The sequence below is a fragment of the Aulonocara stuartgranti genome (genome assembly GCF_965226115.1).
Source record: "Aulonocara stuartgranti genome assembly, chromosome: 1".
NCBI lineage: Eukaryota > Metazoa > Chordata > Actinopteri > Cichliformes > Cichlidae > Aulonocara > Aulonocara stuartgranti.
Window position 1 is genome coordinate 30,926,358 of NC_138939.1, and position 16,991 is coordinate 30,943,348.

Genomic DNA, 16,991 nt, shown 5'->3' on the forward strand with positions numbered 1-16,991 from the left:
CCTGTCACAGCAGAAGGCCGCCCCTCCCTGAGCCGGGTTCTGCCAGAGGTTTCTTCCCACTGTTACCAAGTGCTTTCTCATTGGGGACCGTCTGATTGTTTTTTTTGTGTGTGTGTGTGTGTGTGTGTGTGTGTGTGTGTGTGTGTGTGTGTGTGTATTATTGTAGTGTTTTTACTTTGGGGTGACTGTTATTATGATTTGGTGATATTTAAATGAAAGTTAATCAAATCGAATTTAATTGAAATTGCTCTATATTTCACATATTGTGGAAGTTCAAGCACCAGAATTTGTGCAAGTCCATCGCTAAAAACAGTAATGCATTACACAATGACTGTATAAAATAATCAAAATACTTTATTAATCCATGATAACAAAGTAATGTGGTCACAGCTGGTCCCAGACAGTAATAACTGTAACTGACTAAATTTAATTAAATATTACTAAGTTACAAAATCTAATAAAATACTTCTAATATACGTAAATAGGTTAATTATAAATATCCCAGTATATAGCACAAATTATATATATGGTTGATATTGAGATGCCCCTATTTTCAAACTATAAAACTTTCTTTTCTCTGTAGAGCATGTGTATAAGGGTACACAACTATAGAAGTATGTATTTGTGCATTAGATAAAGATGACCAATGACTGATTTTACAGTCAATGGTCTCATCGCTAATTAGCCAATCTCAGTGTGACCTGGAAGTGTGCGTGGTGAAGCGGGCGGTGCCGTCTTTCTACATCCGGTATGCTCGAACCTCTCACGAGCAGCGAAGGCAGACGAAGAATGGAGAGAGCCGCTCGGCTGTTCTAGCTTGAGACAACAGCAACAACGGGCAGCACAGAAAACCTCCCCATCACAGGCGGCGTTTTTTGTTGCGAAAAACGACAAGCTGTGCCCCGACTGTCTGGATTTCCCACAGCGAAGGTGAGCCTGAGGTGTTTGCTAGCCAAGCAGCATTTAGTTGCAGGCTTTTGGGTCTTGGCTAATGTTTTCGCTGCTAACGGAGCTAATTTCCTTGTTGCACTCGGTCCAGCTGTCACCTAGCCATCAGTAGGTGCTAGTTAAGGCGTTGACACCAGGCAGAGAGAGGGGCTGCTACATTTGCTGCCCTTTAAAACTACTCTGTTTTCATAATTAACATGAAAATGTCCATCCTGTGATTTTTCTCACACTATATTTTGAGCCAGTCCAACCATTGTGGCTAAGTAATGTTTGCTAACGTTAGCTTTATGGCTGATCAGTCTGGTTTGACGGTGGCGTGAAGGTAATTTTATTAAGCTGATGGTTCGTTTACCTACTACTCGACGTGACCGACACTAATGATACGGCTGGCTTTGAAACGCTGACGTGCAGCTGCCACCTCTCTTCCTTGTTTTGATTTAACCTTAGGCCTGCTGGTAAAGGATCGATCAGCCTCAGCTGCCTCTAACCAGCACTTCCTCACATAGAAAACCTAGTGCCTTGACTGCTTACTACAAGGTGAGGGATGCTCACAATAGGAAAGGTTGAACCCAGGGCCCCTGTCAGCCTGCTCGTCGTCGGCACAGTTGTAAATGTTGGACTGGATCTGGTCTGGTCGTCCCAGGTGCGCACGCTCGGGATTAAAGTCAGTTTAAATTTTACTTCTGTGTGTACCTCCAGTGTACATTTTCTTTGCTACTAGTCATATTTTAATACACGTGGACCGTCTTAAAGTAAAGTGTCTTGCTACTGAATCAATATGGGATGACTTGTGATCGGTATTTTGCAGTAAAATAACGGCGTGTCATGCTCCGTAAAGCAGCTCTGAAGGTCACATTTTATTGATATATTAGTAGTTGAACAATTGTCTAGTATAAGTCATCGTGAGAACATAATAAATGATGTGAAATAGTTTGTGTAGAGCTCAGGCTCACTGTTTGCACATCTTAGGAAGATCCACGTTTAGGCAAAGTGCAAATAGATTAGGTTTTTTTTTTAAAAACTTGTTTTCGCATCTGGAACATGTTTGTTCAAACTGGTGAATTTACAATTGCATGATACACTCTTGATGATCTTGCAGTATTTGCACAATCATTAGTTCAAACCTAAGGAAAAAAAATCACATTGCCATGCTTACAATTTATTTTTATGTGTTTATTTATTGTTGTTATTACTGTGTGAATTCTCAGAGGAGGAAGAGCATGGACTATAAAAATTCAATTCAGTTCTAGTTCATTAGAGCTGCTGCCTTTAAGGAGAGAGGCAGCAGCCTTTAGCTGGCACGGCCACAGTAGGAGTCTGCACTGTTGGCAGGCCCCCCTCTCAAGCTGATCTTTCTACTGAAGGTTAATTACTGCACTGAGAGCCTTTATGTTTCCATAAAAAATGGTTTAAAAAAAAAAAAGTCAACAGATTAGTAATTTTTAATAGATGCTAATCAGCTTGAAGCATCTTTCGGTTTCTCGTAGTATTTTGACAGGCACATTTGTGCACTGTAATCAAGGTTTTTCAAATATATTTTCAGTGCCTCCTGACTGTGATACTGAAGGAAAAGTACTCTTGAATAGTTCTGAGTGTTAAAGCTGCCTATTAACCAATTGCATGAAGTTTCCTAAGCTTTTGATTGCCAGTAAATGGTAATCCAATAAAATCTTGTGCTTCTGATTTGACTGCAGACAAATTAGTTTTTGATTCTCTCCACATTTCTATATTTCAGCGGCTCTGAAAACATGCCGTCATAATACATTACTTAGATATTTCTGCAAATGCCACATTCCTCCTTCATCATTTCTGGATTAGAACTAGAAAATAAAATGCCTCGATGCACATTTTCAGCTGAGAGAATATCAGTGATGTGACAGATATGTGAGATCAGCAACAACAACTCAACTCTGAAAGCATCTCCAGTAATATGACACATTTCCTCTTCATGCACAGTGAGCGTCATTCAGAGTTGTAAAGATTTAGGATATCCCCATTGTGGAGACAGTCTGCCCTACCTGAACAGAGTAGCATTTAAGTATTCAAAATATGCAAAGGTTTAAGTACATTAAATGGATCGTTTGTAAGTCTCGCATCCTGAGATTTAGTTTAGTGGTTACAAAGTGACTGCAGTTATTTATTTTCAGCTAAAAAGGAAGTGGCAAATCTAATTTGTACATTGGTGTTTAAGAATCCAAAATATTTATGAGGTTTTTTAAATTTTCTTATTGAACCCAATAATTAGAGCAGAATAATTACAATATTGACAGCTTTAATGCAGTCTAATGAAATGCCATTGTGCAAATGAGCACATCATAAAACATAGGCTGTGCCATGACAAAGTCAATACCCTCATAAGGAGGGAGGCTGCATTTACTGCTAATCTGTTCTAGTGCAGGATAAAACTAAATATAGCATCCGCTGGAGTTTGGCCATCTGGTCAAAAAATAGTACTGATTGATGATCAATCAAAATCATAATTTTCTCAATATATGTAGTTGAACTCATATCATATGATTAGCATCAAGTGTCCTCTCAGATGTTCAGACTACATCTTGAGCTTCTTTTGACATGTTACATTAGACCTTTCGCCACTATTCTGTTTACGAAAGAAGTTGTACATTAGGTCCAGAGGGACATTGAGTCCACTGTTAATGTGTTTCTCCAAGCTTATCAAGTCAGTCAGTCAGGGTGTTGGGATGATCCATGTACCCAAGCAGCAAGACAGGCCACTACATGACTGTTTCAGCTGTGTGGTGTCAGGTATAACTCTCTATCCATTGTGGTAGTAAATATTTAGCATAGTGTGCTGTTTTTCCTTTTCTTGGCTTACTCTCGCCATAATGTGAATTAGTGTGACATTGCCTCAGTGCGTCATGCTATCTACAGAGATGTTGCAAGTGTATGGGTTTATGTTTTTATTAAGGATTTTACTTATGATTATAGACATGTGAATGCCCCATCTCAATAACTATGGAAATTAAGGCTCATTTCATTAGGTAGGTGGTTCAAAGTAACCACCTGATTTGTTTCAAGATGGATGCTGAGTTCCTAAATTTGCTTAATGATTTAAATAAAATAATAAAAAAAAAGTATTTTTAGCATCCAATAACTGAGAACAAAATATTTGGGGTAATTGATTACTTATTTTGCATTCATTTATGATAAGGAGCTGTTTTTGTTTTACTCTTTTGTGCTACAAATCAATTGCACCCCCCTTCCTTTTTTTCAGTGGTTTGCTGACTAAAAGCTCATGCTCCCTAATTTAGCTCTAGCTGAAATTACTGAAAGAGAGCCGCCTGTTAACCAGCTCCAGCTACAGGAAGAAAACCTTACAGGGTTTTTAGAGCTAAACCTGTGTGTTGAAGGCTGCCGCCTACCTTGGTCTCAGGATCAGTCAGGGCCTAACAACCTGGCAGGTGACGGTACTATGATGCAACATTAGTGGCTTAGTGATACAGCTTTTGGGTTTACCCTGGTTTTTCACTGTTTGCCTCCTAGCCTGATCTTTTACTTGAGATAAGCGATTAACAGCTAAGAAGTCTCAGTTCTCCAGAACATGGTGTCACCACAAATTGATGATATCACAGACCACCTCCTTGCGCAGATAGAAAGGTTTTTGATAAGTCTTTGTCTTCAGTAGCGCTTCAGTAAGAAATATTGATTCTTAGGAGTGACCTGCTTTTTTTCTTTTAGGCCTAAAACATTTAAATAATTTTGTACTGTATGCCTTAAATTAATGACCCTAATGCCGGACACCGATCTGTACTTATTAACCTTATATTAAATTCTCATGTAGACTAAGCTTACATTTGAATTATAACTATTCTTGAATTGCTCTTAGACTGTTAAACACCATAAAGGCTGCAGATGAAAGAGTGAGGCTAAAGATTAATTGAATGGAATAACAATTGTAATCCGACTGCTTCTTCTATAATAATTAAAGAGATCTAATGTTGATAAGTGTGATAACTTACAGTCTTTATTTTTGCCAGGTTTCCTTCCTGGTTTCAGATAGTCCAAATTTATTGATGTCGTAGATGTTTTCAATTCAGAGCAAAGCTTAACGCCCCCATGTTCATACATTGCCTTTAATGTTAAACTACTCCTTTCATGTGCACTTGGTCCCCTGCTTTGGGGCAATAGTTGTATTGTTTTCAAATGGTTCTCTGCCCAGAACCATGTGTTTAAGTTCTTAATTATTATTGTTTTAATTATAGAATTTTATTTTCCTGTGTAAAATTATTTGCTGCTTTTCATTAGAATTATCAATGTTTCTGATTGGTCATACTCAGCAATACCACTTTAAAAGAATGTGTTTCATATTAGACTTGGAACCTCTGTGTTTACTTATCCAGTTTTGCGTTTGTGTGATCACAAGGCCTGACTGTTGATGTTGGGGTAAAGCTACGTAGAGTGAATGATTTTTGGTTATTTGCTTGCTAGCTACTTTAGGGCAAGACCCTATGGTCTACACCCTAGACAAGTCGCCAGTATTTATTATTTGAATGATATCTTACATTTAAAAAATCTATTGCAACAAGACACATTTATGCTAAAATAGAGAAGCAAAATGCTGATGTGAAAGTCATGACAGGGAAGCTTTTATACACCTTGGTTTTGTTCTTCTCTCTTCATCTTAAGAGATTTTTAAAAAGCAACGAAAACCCCCCCAGTAGCTTTGTCATTGAAAACTCCTTTAGGCCTACTTTTTACTGTACAAAGATCAGGAATCAACAAGGTCATTGATGAAGAACCTAACCTGTAAACAGAATTGATAATGGCCCTGCTACCAATAAAAGCTTATCAATACCTGTAACAAAAGGTCTGACTTTCCCACACAGGCTGCCCCGCATCGGCTAACCAAACAACTGAGTGCTAATTGTTAGCAATATCAGATCTTCACATACAGTAGCCCATCTCTACTAGCCACTGTGAAACTGTAGTATGTTTATTATGGATGTAATTAGAGCTGGGCGATAGAACGATAACGATATGTATCGCGATATAACTTTTACTCGATAGAGAAATTAAGCTATCGCGATAGACCTCGCCGCTCTTGTCCTCTTAAAAAAAAAAATAAAAAAAAAAAAAAAAAGGTCAGCCGATCCAAATTCAGTAGCGCAGAGCCGAACCAATCACAGCCGCAGCGTCACGTCGCGTGACTTGCTACGCACAGCACAAGTGCCAAGCCGCACGTGTGTTTGTTTGGGAAGCAGCCAGCGGGTAATGGAGCCAGCGCATAATGGAGGAAATGAGTGTCCCGACTAGAAAAATCAACCGAGCGTGACCGAAGAGAAAACAGATGATGGTTCCAATGCCGGAGAGATTGTCGAACGGAAGAGCCATAGAAGTTCCGTAGTGTGAAGGTATTTCGGCTATTTCAAGTCTGACAAAAAACAGAGTAGCATGCACTGTAAATTGTGCTGAAAGCAAGTCTGGAAATACAATAAACTGGTGCATGCGTCACACTGTGCGCCACGTTATTGTTTCGGTGAAATGAATTTCTACAATACTGTTACTGTTAATTCTACTCTCTGCAGTGTTTAAATGCTTACATATACACACAGTTACTGTCCCTCCACACATACGACTCGGTTCTGCTTCTATGCCGCAGCTTTGTTTACTTTTTCCCACCGAGGCTTCTAGACTTCTGATTGGCCAACATTTCTGCACGGTTAGGAATCTAGCGCCACCTGCTGCTTTGGCATGTTCATAGCAGCGTTTTCCTTCATTTCTGCCTTTATGTGTGGACGGGATTATTTTTTTTAAAACGAAAACAGAAAATCTCAGTTTTCAAAAATACCCGTGTACGTGTGGACGTAGCCTCAGTCTCTGACTGGAAGCGCTAATTCGTCATTCGGCTTTTGTCAGACTAAAGTAACTGTTAAAACTGTTTGAAAAGCTCAGCTATACAACAAGGAGAGATTGAGAATTTCCTTTTAGTTCTCAGTTTATTTGATATTGACAAAAGTTAGTCAGTTTTGTCTGTTCTTCTGTAAAACAAACTAAGATTTATTTTTAGAATTAATATTTTGTTTCTAAGTGGAATTGACAATTTAGTCTGTTTCATTTGTTCTATTTTGAAACTTAAACGCTTTAGCGGCTGCCTTTTGTGTAGTTTGCAATATTTGCCTTTATTTATCTGAAAAAGTCTCATGTTCCTTAAGTACATCTACCCTGTTGAACTTATTATGGGAAATAAATATTTAAAAACAAGCTGCTGATTATTTCACATTTTACTTGTGAGCAACGGCACATTTAAATCTTACAAATATAGTTATTTGGCTTATATCGTGATAGATATCGTTATCACCTGAAATGAAAAAAACATATCGTGATATGAAAAAATCTCATATCGCCCAGCTCTAGATGTAATATATACATCCATAATATTACATGTACACTGTAGTTCAGTAGTTCTCTCATCTTGCCAGAAATGTTGCGTTTGGGAAACAAGAATCAGTTCTCATTAAGAGTGTTTCAGATTTGACTGGTGTCTGTTAGTCACCTAGGTCTGAAAATATCTGTTCCTTTTATTGATCTCTGCCAAGAACCATGAGGCACGAGACAGTAACTATTGTAGACAGGAGATTTCTTTTTCATTCATTCATTTATGTATTTATTTAGAAGAATACATTTGAAGAAGCACCAGCAACCTATACTTTTTTTGTTTATTTTCAATACATGACATCTTTGACTGCTACAGTTCAATCAGTAATCTGGGATTTGATATTATAAACTCCTTTCCTTTCATCTATTTCTAAGAAGTACATTTACTTTTATAGGATGCCAGAAGGTGTGTATCCTCAAACATAGCTTCATTTATCAGTAGACACTGTGCCTCCAGCGGGATAAAGGTAGGGGATTCCCATCCTTACATCACAACTAAAGACTCCGTTTATTCAGACCGCAGGTCTTCACAGTGGTTGATTCTCCACAGTATCCCACAATCCAGTAGATTCCCTAAATTTGTTCTCGTCTTTATTAATTAGGGATTGACTAAAATTCATCTACACAGATTGAATGTGTCCAGTGTAATAAAAAGATTTATTTTGTATGTCCTTTTAGACCCATAAGAGATACCTTTGTAATAATGTGACCTATTCCTCTTCAGCTATTTTTTCCTTTAATCAGGAAAAACACATGCAGTACAGTTAATAAACCAAACTAAATGCTAATTATTACAGTATTTAGTGCTGTGCATCTTTGCTGTTAAAGATTGAATGTCTTTTTTGCAGCGTGAATTATTTTTGTGCCTTTGATGTTTCTACATGGTAATCCTCAGGTTAGGCATGCCAGGGCATGTTTATAGCATAGATGATTTATGGTAGTCTAGTGCACCTGGCTAAAATAAATTATACATTTATAAAACAGACCACATTTATGTTTTATCTCCAAAAAAATGAAACAAAAGGAAAGAAAAAAACTAACAAACTTACTCAGTTAGGATCAAATTATGTTCAAGTTTCATACAGAGCGCTGTCCTCTTGACTGACAGACTGATGAGATCAGCTCAAGTTGGTTTCATCAGTGTAACGTGTATTATTGTATCACCAGTGTGTGAATGTGTGTGTGAATGGGTGGATGACTGGATATGTAAAGCGCTTTGGGGTCCGTAGGGACTAGTAAAGTGCTATATAAATACAGGCCATTTACCATTTATTCACATAGCCACCCATGTCTTTGAATTCAAATGTTGTTATGTGGTTAATTTTTGTAGATGTTATATTTTCTGGAAATTTAGTTTTGAAACCTTCATATAAACTGACTAAAAATAAGCGAAAATATGGCTCTCTTACTTGGACAGCATGCTATACTTGAATACAGTTTAGCTTACTGTAATTGAAGCTTGGTATAAAAGGTTTGAATGGTCAAAGGTCAGTTTAGCTCAGGCTAGTTTTGTAGTTATCTGTGATTTTACGTAAAGTAGTAAAGTGCAGCTGTTTTCGCGTGAACACACACTCTGTATATAAAAGATGGACCTACCCCCATCAACTGTTGTGAAATCCTGACTTAAATACTTAGGATTTAGTTAACATTTTGTAATACTATTGTTCATGGAGCCAGAAGTGGCCATATGCGGATGCAAAATGGATTGACAGACACCAGCGAATTAGTGATAATTATAGACAGAAATTAAATACTACAGTTTAGTTCAACTAAACTGGAGTTACAAACATTTTGTGCAGTTAACAATAAAGGAAAATGTATTATCTGTTAGATCATTTCATTACAAACACTGTAAAAGTGAGCAACATAACAGATGCAGTTGAGAGGTACAGCTAAGTAGCTCGAATTAGCTTAGCTGGTGTAAACCCTGGTGCATGCTGGGTTAGTGAGGCCTAAAAATGCTTATTTGCACAATGGAAGCTGCTCACCATTGGGCCTTGCTGCAAGCTTGTTTTATAGCTATGTTGCGCCGTTCCTGGTTTTATGTAATAGTAACACTGCACAGTTGCCCTTGAGAGCAAACTAGCTGTCTTTGATGCTGAGATCTGTGCAGGCAACACTGAGCGTGAGTCATCCAGAAGCCCACACACAAATACTTTCAGCAGCAGTTTTTCCATGCTCAGGAATTACAGCATTGTCATGAAAACGGTAGTAGCTGATGTTTTTCCTCAAAACACGAAAAGTTGTTTTCAGTATTGAAGAGGTATTTTGAGTAAATAATTAGCAGAATAGTCAATCGGCCTAATTAACAGGCAACGTTTTGTCGTGCTTCAGCAGTGTTATAATTTGTTGAGAATGGTTAACAGGATTTTCCCAAGAGGCCTGCAGTTGATAAAAAGCACATGCCATAAGTAATTGTTCAATGCATATTAACTGCTTTTTTTTTCTTCTGAATTCTCATAATTTAATGTAATCATGTAAGGAAAGAAGTTAAAACCAAAAAGGATTCTACTGAGTGCTCAAAACAATCGGATCAGTGTCCATAAAATTGAGCTTCGGTGCCCTTGCAAGCCAACATGGCTTTATATAATTGTTTACATAATATTCTCCTCTGACTTTGTCTGGCGGGGTTTAGCTGTGGGTAGTGAGATGCCTTCAGAAACACAAACTATGACTTAAGGTTTTTGTGTTGATGCTCAAACTACCTGCTGTGTTTTCTATGACCACTGTGACCTGATTACTATCTCTTCACCCAGCAGCCTGTTAGAGTGAGCCATTTGTCCTTGTTTAGCACTGTGTACTTGTAAACACAGTTTTTTTTGTTTTTGTTTTTTTTTCCTTTTCTCTTTTTTAACAGCCTGTAAACGACTTTCAAAGAGAGTTAAACCTGGTCTCTTATGGGGAAGTTAGATTATGTGTTGTTGTTGTTGTTGAGGAATCACTATCAGTGAAATTTTATGACCTAACATGTAGTCTGGATTTTTCATTTTGTCATTAAAAAACCTTTTGTATTATAACGCCATGAAGTAAAGTGTGATTTTTTTTTTTTCTCTTTTTTTTTTTTTTTTCTTTTTTAGATTTTTCATCTAATAATAGCAGTAGAGTTTCATTTTCTGGTTCATTTTAATCTGTGATCATCTGTATTCTTTTTGATGCAATGAGGTTTTTAAGAGTTTAATCAGGGTAAAATGTTCTTTATTAAAGGGTAATATCTTAAGTATTGCCATATGTTGTTTGTTACAGGTCTTTCACCTTCTCCTTCCTGTGACAAATGTTGAGGCCTAACATCTCTTAGAGGTGAGGGTGAGGACAGGTCGGAGTGTCGGTCAGCTGCATCAAGTTTTGTCCCATGAGAGTGACTGTACCATCCAGGCACCTCCAGTGACCAGGGCTGTGGCTGTGGTGGGCCCGGCCCAGGAGGCCTTTTTGTACATCACTCCAGGCTCCTGCTGACCTGTGCTGCTCTCACCATGGATCAGCAAAGAGACAAGTATGGCGACCGACAAAGGAGCGCTAAAGTGTCCCAGGGAGGCCGCAGCGGACACCCGTCGCGGCCATCTGGCTCCTCCAGCTCCTCTGGGGTTCTCATGGTGGGGCCAAATTTTCGTGTGGGCAAGAAGATCGGTTGTGGAAACTTTGGCGAATTGAAGCTTGGTAAGCTGAATCTCAATCAGATGTTAAAATATTTATGCAGGACATGATTTGCTAGCAGACATAGCAGACATGGATGCTGCAAAGGTTGCTGGAAGTATGTCATCTAATCTATTACAGAGTTATCTTTTCTCTAAAATAGTGTAATTTATTTTTAAAACATCTGAACCATGCTTTTGCTCTCCTGTCTTATTCCAGGAAAAAATCTCTACACAAATGAGTATGTAGCTATTAAACTGGTAAGTGCACTCTTGCTTTTATTGCTTGACTTCTCACATCTGCAGATGATTTTTAGAATCAATTTTAATGCTAAAGTCATTACTTTTAAAGCGCTTCATTATGTGAAAAAGGTCCAATACGGAAATTAGTAATAGTAGGATCAGAAATGTTGGTACAGAAAACATTGAAAGCATGGTTTGCTTTATTGTAATTGCTTGAATATAACAGTCTGAACTAGATGATTACCACATTGAAAACAGAATAAAACAGATGCTTACTGTTAGTCTTTCCTCCGTGTTCAGTATTAGGTGTTGATATTAAAGTGATTTTCAGATGGGCTATTTTGACTGCAATTTGCAGTGGTGCAATCGTAGTGTTGTAACTGTTCTTGAGGAGAAATGTGAGTGAGGTGTAGATGCTCAGCTAGGCGTGTCTCTCCAGCGGCTGCTGGACTGGAAATCATGGCTCCTGACTCATGCCCTTATTATTGCTCACCAGAGAGTTGTAATTTGCTACAGAATCAACGTATTAAGCTTACCAACCAAATGGCTTTTAGCTACTCGCTCTATTGTATGGTGTGCTGACACTTGAGCTGGAAAAAAAAAAAAAAAAGAAGTTTCAATTTAAAGTGTGTTGAGTTTGAAAGTTCAGAACAGTTAACTGGAAATAAAGTTTAGAATTTGGGGGCACAGCAAAGTGACTGTTTTAGGTATATTTTTAAGTATATTCAAACTATTTTTCTTTAGCTCAAATGTGATGTTTTGTTGAAGTGTTGCTCTGAATATTGACCCATACACAAACATTTGCAAGGTGAAATTCATAGCATTAAAACTGCATTTATTCCAGTGTTTAAGTCCGATTTATTGAACACTGGTCTGATGTGTTTACCATTCAGGAACCAGTGAAGTCGAGGGCACCACAGCTGCATTTAGAGTACCGGTTCTACAAAACACTTGGAACTGCAGGTAAGGTCACAGATTTGTTTTCTACTCCCGTCTGGTGGTTTTATGTGACTTCATGATAGTGATTTGACTGTTTTGGAAGATCGGCCTAAAGATTGCATCATTTCCACAACAAGTGATTACTCTTCTCAGGTTACATATTGAAATTAAGCTGACTTTAATCTCCGGGAGTGTGTATATGACTGGATGAATGCCTACGTGCATAGAAAGCATGTTGAACAGTGACCTTGGGTGAAAATAGTATTGCCAGAGGTGCAGTTCACTATGAAAGGTGGTTTCTATTTTCACTTCCATTGGGCTGCTTTGCTTCTGTTTTGGCAGTGAGTGCCAGAGTCTGTGCTGTGCTTTGGACCTATAATGCTTCATTAGGTGGCAAGAACTTGTTTAGAGATTCAGGTTGAAACAGAAAAATAATTTTTGTATTTTGCTGTGATCAGTTCAGGCACATGAGCCTGAACGAACCTTGCTTCTGAAGTCGCAAAACTCAACTCTATATGGACGTCTTCAGGTTTTGGGCAAGTTGTTGAAGCACAGAGAGTGTAACACAATGTTTCCCACTCAGGATTACTGTAGCCCTTTCAACTGGCTCAAGGGCTTGGCTCAGTTCATTAGTCAGGTTCTACTGTTTAGGCTTCAGATCAAGATAGTGTTGTTTTCCTCGTGGAACCACTGCTGGGTCAGACAGTGCAGTAGTCACAAGCCATCTTTGTTCCAGAAGCCTGGGTAACCTGATAAATACTATTCTAGTGAATACTTACTTCTTGAAGCATGTGCTGTGGTGTGCTCATTTGCAGCTGCTTATCCTTTAGCTCAGTGAATGCCGTCTAATTGCTGATGCCCATCCATGCTTTTCTACCAAAATCTTTACAGCTGCTACAACATTAGCACCATTGTCATGGACAACAGCTTTTTCTTTCTGTGGTGGAATGTCGAAGTTGACAAGACCGTCCTCAAGCCATTCTCCAATAGGGCTGTTCGATATAACGATATATATCGGATGACGGTATAAAAACGTCTATCGTTTCCTATGACGCTACCGTTTGTTTCATGGTGTCGTAAAATAAACTGTTTACGGCAATATTTTTTTCATTGTTTTGATGGTCACTGTAGCGGCTATATTAATTTCGTAAAGTTCTCTTTTCTCTTATATTTAATATAACCACTCTACGGACCGACAAGCGCGTGTTGTTAGCAACAACGACGGTAAAACCATCGCGTGGCTCCGCTGTCCGCTTGTTTGTTTTCCCACATAAACCTTTCACAATAAAGCTCAAGATCCTGTTGAGACTTTGCATACTCTTTCACGTGATTCTTTATTTTGAAGAGAGTTTATGGATGAGAAGCAAAAAAGAGCCGTCAGGTGCTAAAAAATAAACCTTAGACTCAAACTTTGAAAGAAAATGGTGGCCGTTACAACTTATGTCTAAAAATGTATCGTTTCATGCATGGGTTAAAACACTGGACTCCATGTAAAGGACGCCCAGCTGGAAACACTTCACGCAAGTTGCCCGAGATTCACAGAATTTACATAAAATGTTACATTTTTGTGATTTATATCGTTGCCAGGACGATAAATGTCTTATATCGGGATATGAGATTTTGGTCATATCACACAGCCCTAATCTCCAATATATGCAGCGTGTGTTCTCGTCAGAAGCATTGTTATCAGTCTGCGGGTCTCTATTCACCAATCCTTACGAATAATGTGAAACATCACCCCTCGATACGCCTCTGTAGCGAGGCTCAAGCTAGGGAGTGCAAGGCTCAGTCTCCTGCAAGCTTAAATTATGGTCTCACAGAAGTGTCAGTTAGGGGTTAACACCCACCACAAACGTATTCTAGTGCAGTCCTCCAAAATCTCTGCTGCATGTCCTAATCAATCAGGATTTGACTGACCTAATCGTCAGACGAGTTGGCTCAAATAGGGAATGGAGTGACAGTGGGAGAAGCTTGGGGGAAAAAATAAATCAAAGATCAGAAATACGTTGTTTTAAAGCTCTTTGTATGTTGTAACTTTGCTCTTCTCTGTGGCTGGCTGATGGACCATCAACAGCATGAGTAAGAGTAGCCCACAGACTGGCTGTATGACAACAAACCCTCTGTGCTGGTGGACTGTCAGTCCATAATTGCCTGCGAATTGCCTTTGCCCTACCCCTGCTCAAGTGTGAAACAAGCATAAAGGGCAGTTTTTTTTGTTTTTTGACCTCTTCATAGTTTACTTTCAGGAAGTAAGTTCTTGAAGTAACTGTGTACCTGGGAATGAAAGTGGAAATTATATTCAGAAGCCCTTTGTCTTCCACCATTGAGTGTTCAAAATGCAAGTCAGCAGCATGCTCAGCTGAACATGGTGCAGCTGTCTGAACAAAGTTTTTTGCATACAACTCTGTGACTTACTGAAAAGGACAGTAACAAATAATTCATTGTCCAACAGTGGCTTAGTTTTACTGGTATAGTATATTTTTACTGGCATCAGAAGAAGTTTAGCTTTTTCTTTTGTTTGAAATGGTCTCAAACTAGTCTTCATCTTTGTCTTGTTCCACTATTTTATTCTTTCTCCATCACACCATTAATCATGATATAATTTTGAGGCTATATTTTTTTAATATATTTATATATATTATCAAGTCTTATATATTTCGTTTTTTTTTTTTTCCTTTTTTCTAAGTAGCTTGTGCAGTTGAAAACTGAAAACGCTTGCATTGTTTGATTAAGCTGACATGGTGAATTTTTAGCAATGAGTTGGTTATTTACATATTTGGCAAAGCAGCATAACATTCATTCAGACCTGTACTTTCAAAAATCTGGCCAGTCTAAGTCTCAATCTTTGCACTTGCTTTTTGGCCTGTCTTGATGTTTCATAGGGAAATGTGAATCTTAAGGTTGTAAATGTTCTCCTATTGTAACCAGTTAGACCAGTTAGTCATGGACTTAACTTAAAAAAAAAACTTCAAGGAACTAAAAAAAACCCCAATTACCCCGCAGCCCAAAACACAACAATATTATTATTATTATTATTATTGTTATTCACTCATAATGCCTACAATTTGTCCCTTGCACCGTTTGATTTGTAGTGTGAAACAGTGATTTTAGTTTTAATGGTACCCACACTGCCAGCCATTTTTATTTTTCCAGATTATCCAGATGCCCAACAAATCTTATTATCTAGCTTTCAGAATGAAATGCAAAGCAATAACTGACAACTTCTCGGTTTGTCATAAAAGATTAGTCAGGATTTGCTGACGCATCACTGTTACAGCAACCACTAGCAAGAATGTTGGCAGGATCAAATGAGCACCACAGAGAATGAAATTAAGTCATTTTTTAAGTGTTGGTACTAAAGGAAATGGGTGTGAAGGCTAGAAACAATGGAACTATGGAAAAATCTTTTTTTTTAAAACAGTATCCACGGTTGTCTTGGTAAAATGGGTACAATAATAATGGATACATATCAGATATATTGACCCAAACGAGCTTTTGAGGTCATTTTGTTTTTGTTTGGTTTTAATTTGTTACCTAATGTGCTCTTTAAAACATAGGGATGTTACAGTGTTTAGGGATGACCCCAGTAACAGTTTGTCATGGAAAATAAAAGCCTTTTTTTGTGTCGTGGGTGATCTTTGATGTGCTTTTTTGGAGCTCTACATGCATATGTGATAACCCGACAGGGAGTATAATGGCTATTGTTTTGCAAAGGCAAGGGCTGGAAAAGGCCAACTGTGCGGAAACTCATTAAATATTTAGAGAGTGGGTCTGCCTCTCTTAGTACTAACCTGCCTCTGTCCTCTTCTTCCAGATGGGATAACGTGACCTCATTTCTTCTTGGCTGTGTACTGTGCTACATTCCTCTCAGCCAATGTGGTTATCACAATGTCTGCATGATGGGGTCTTTATGAATTAATGTGGTTTGACTCAGCTGCTCTGTCAGGTGTTGTTATCTGATGCATAAACAACTATCACTGGATATTAATGAGGATGATTCAATTAAAAATCAAGCATCATCTTGCAGTTAATATTTGCCATCGCAATCAGGGGTGCATCATCGCTTTGGTTTTACAAGCCAGTGAGATTATGACACAGCATTGTGAGGAGGGCAAAAATGTTTCTAAGAGCGTGAGGGTTTGTTCAGGGGTGGGTGGAGATTGTTGAGCTGTTAAAGGTATTGGCAGGCAGACCTCGTCATGAAACACTACACCATCTCTGTAAGCACTGCAGGGCACAACGAGTAAACATGTCCAATGGTGACACAGTTTAATAGATGTTACCGACATGTAAAGAAAAGGCCAAAGGTTTTATCGTGTGTGTGTGTGTGTGTGTGTGTGTGTGTCCACTTATGGGAAATCATAGATATATGTTGAAGAAAATTGAGCTTCTTTCATTACACAGTTAGATTTGAGTGAAAATAATTAGAGAAAATGAGGGATTAGAGAAACCATAAAGTGGTGTTTTTGTGTGCTTTTAGAAATTAAAGAGCCCAATGTTCTTGAGTGTGTTTAAAGGGAGACTTAAAGATCGAAAAGAACCACAGGATTTTCCTGCAGCTTTTATTTTTGCATAGAATGATAGAGTATAATGTTTGTTTTTAACACCATAGTTGCTGTATAATTACAGATGTTGATTTCTTGTCACTTAAAGGAAGCACAGCATTTTCAAGGGGATTCATTATGCTCATTTAAACTCCTAGAGTGGCTTTGCACAATTCTCAGTTCAAAATTACCCTTGTTTATCTTGTACTGGACCTGAGTGCAGACCGTTACTTCATTCTGACTGAAACAAACCATTTTAGTTCCTTCATCTTTAAGACCACCCTCCCTGTTTTCC

General features: G+C 38.3%; 1 protein-coding gene across 4 annotated transcripts in view; it reads left to right on the forward strand.

The window, feature by feature from the left end:
- Window positions 1-727: 727 nt before the first annotated feature.
- csnk1g1 (casein kinase 1, gamma 1) overlaps window positions 728-16,991 on the forward strand; it is a 40,084-nt gene continuing 23,820 nt past the window's right edge. For all 4 annotated transcript variants that reach the window (XM_082539101.1, XM_082539103.1, XM_082539102.1 and 1 more), the window contains exons 1-4: window positions 728-930; window positions 10,585-10,995; window positions 11,191-11,231; window positions 12,107-12,176. In XM_082539101.1, the coding sequence (XP_082395227.1) occupies window positions 10,812-10,995; window positions 11,191-11,231; window positions 12,107-12,176 (295 nt within the window). In that variant the 5' untranslated portion in view covers window positions 728-930; window positions 10,585-10,811. The remainder of the gene's footprint in view (window positions 931-10,584; window positions 10,996-11,190; window positions 11,232-12,106; window positions 12,177-16,991) is intronic.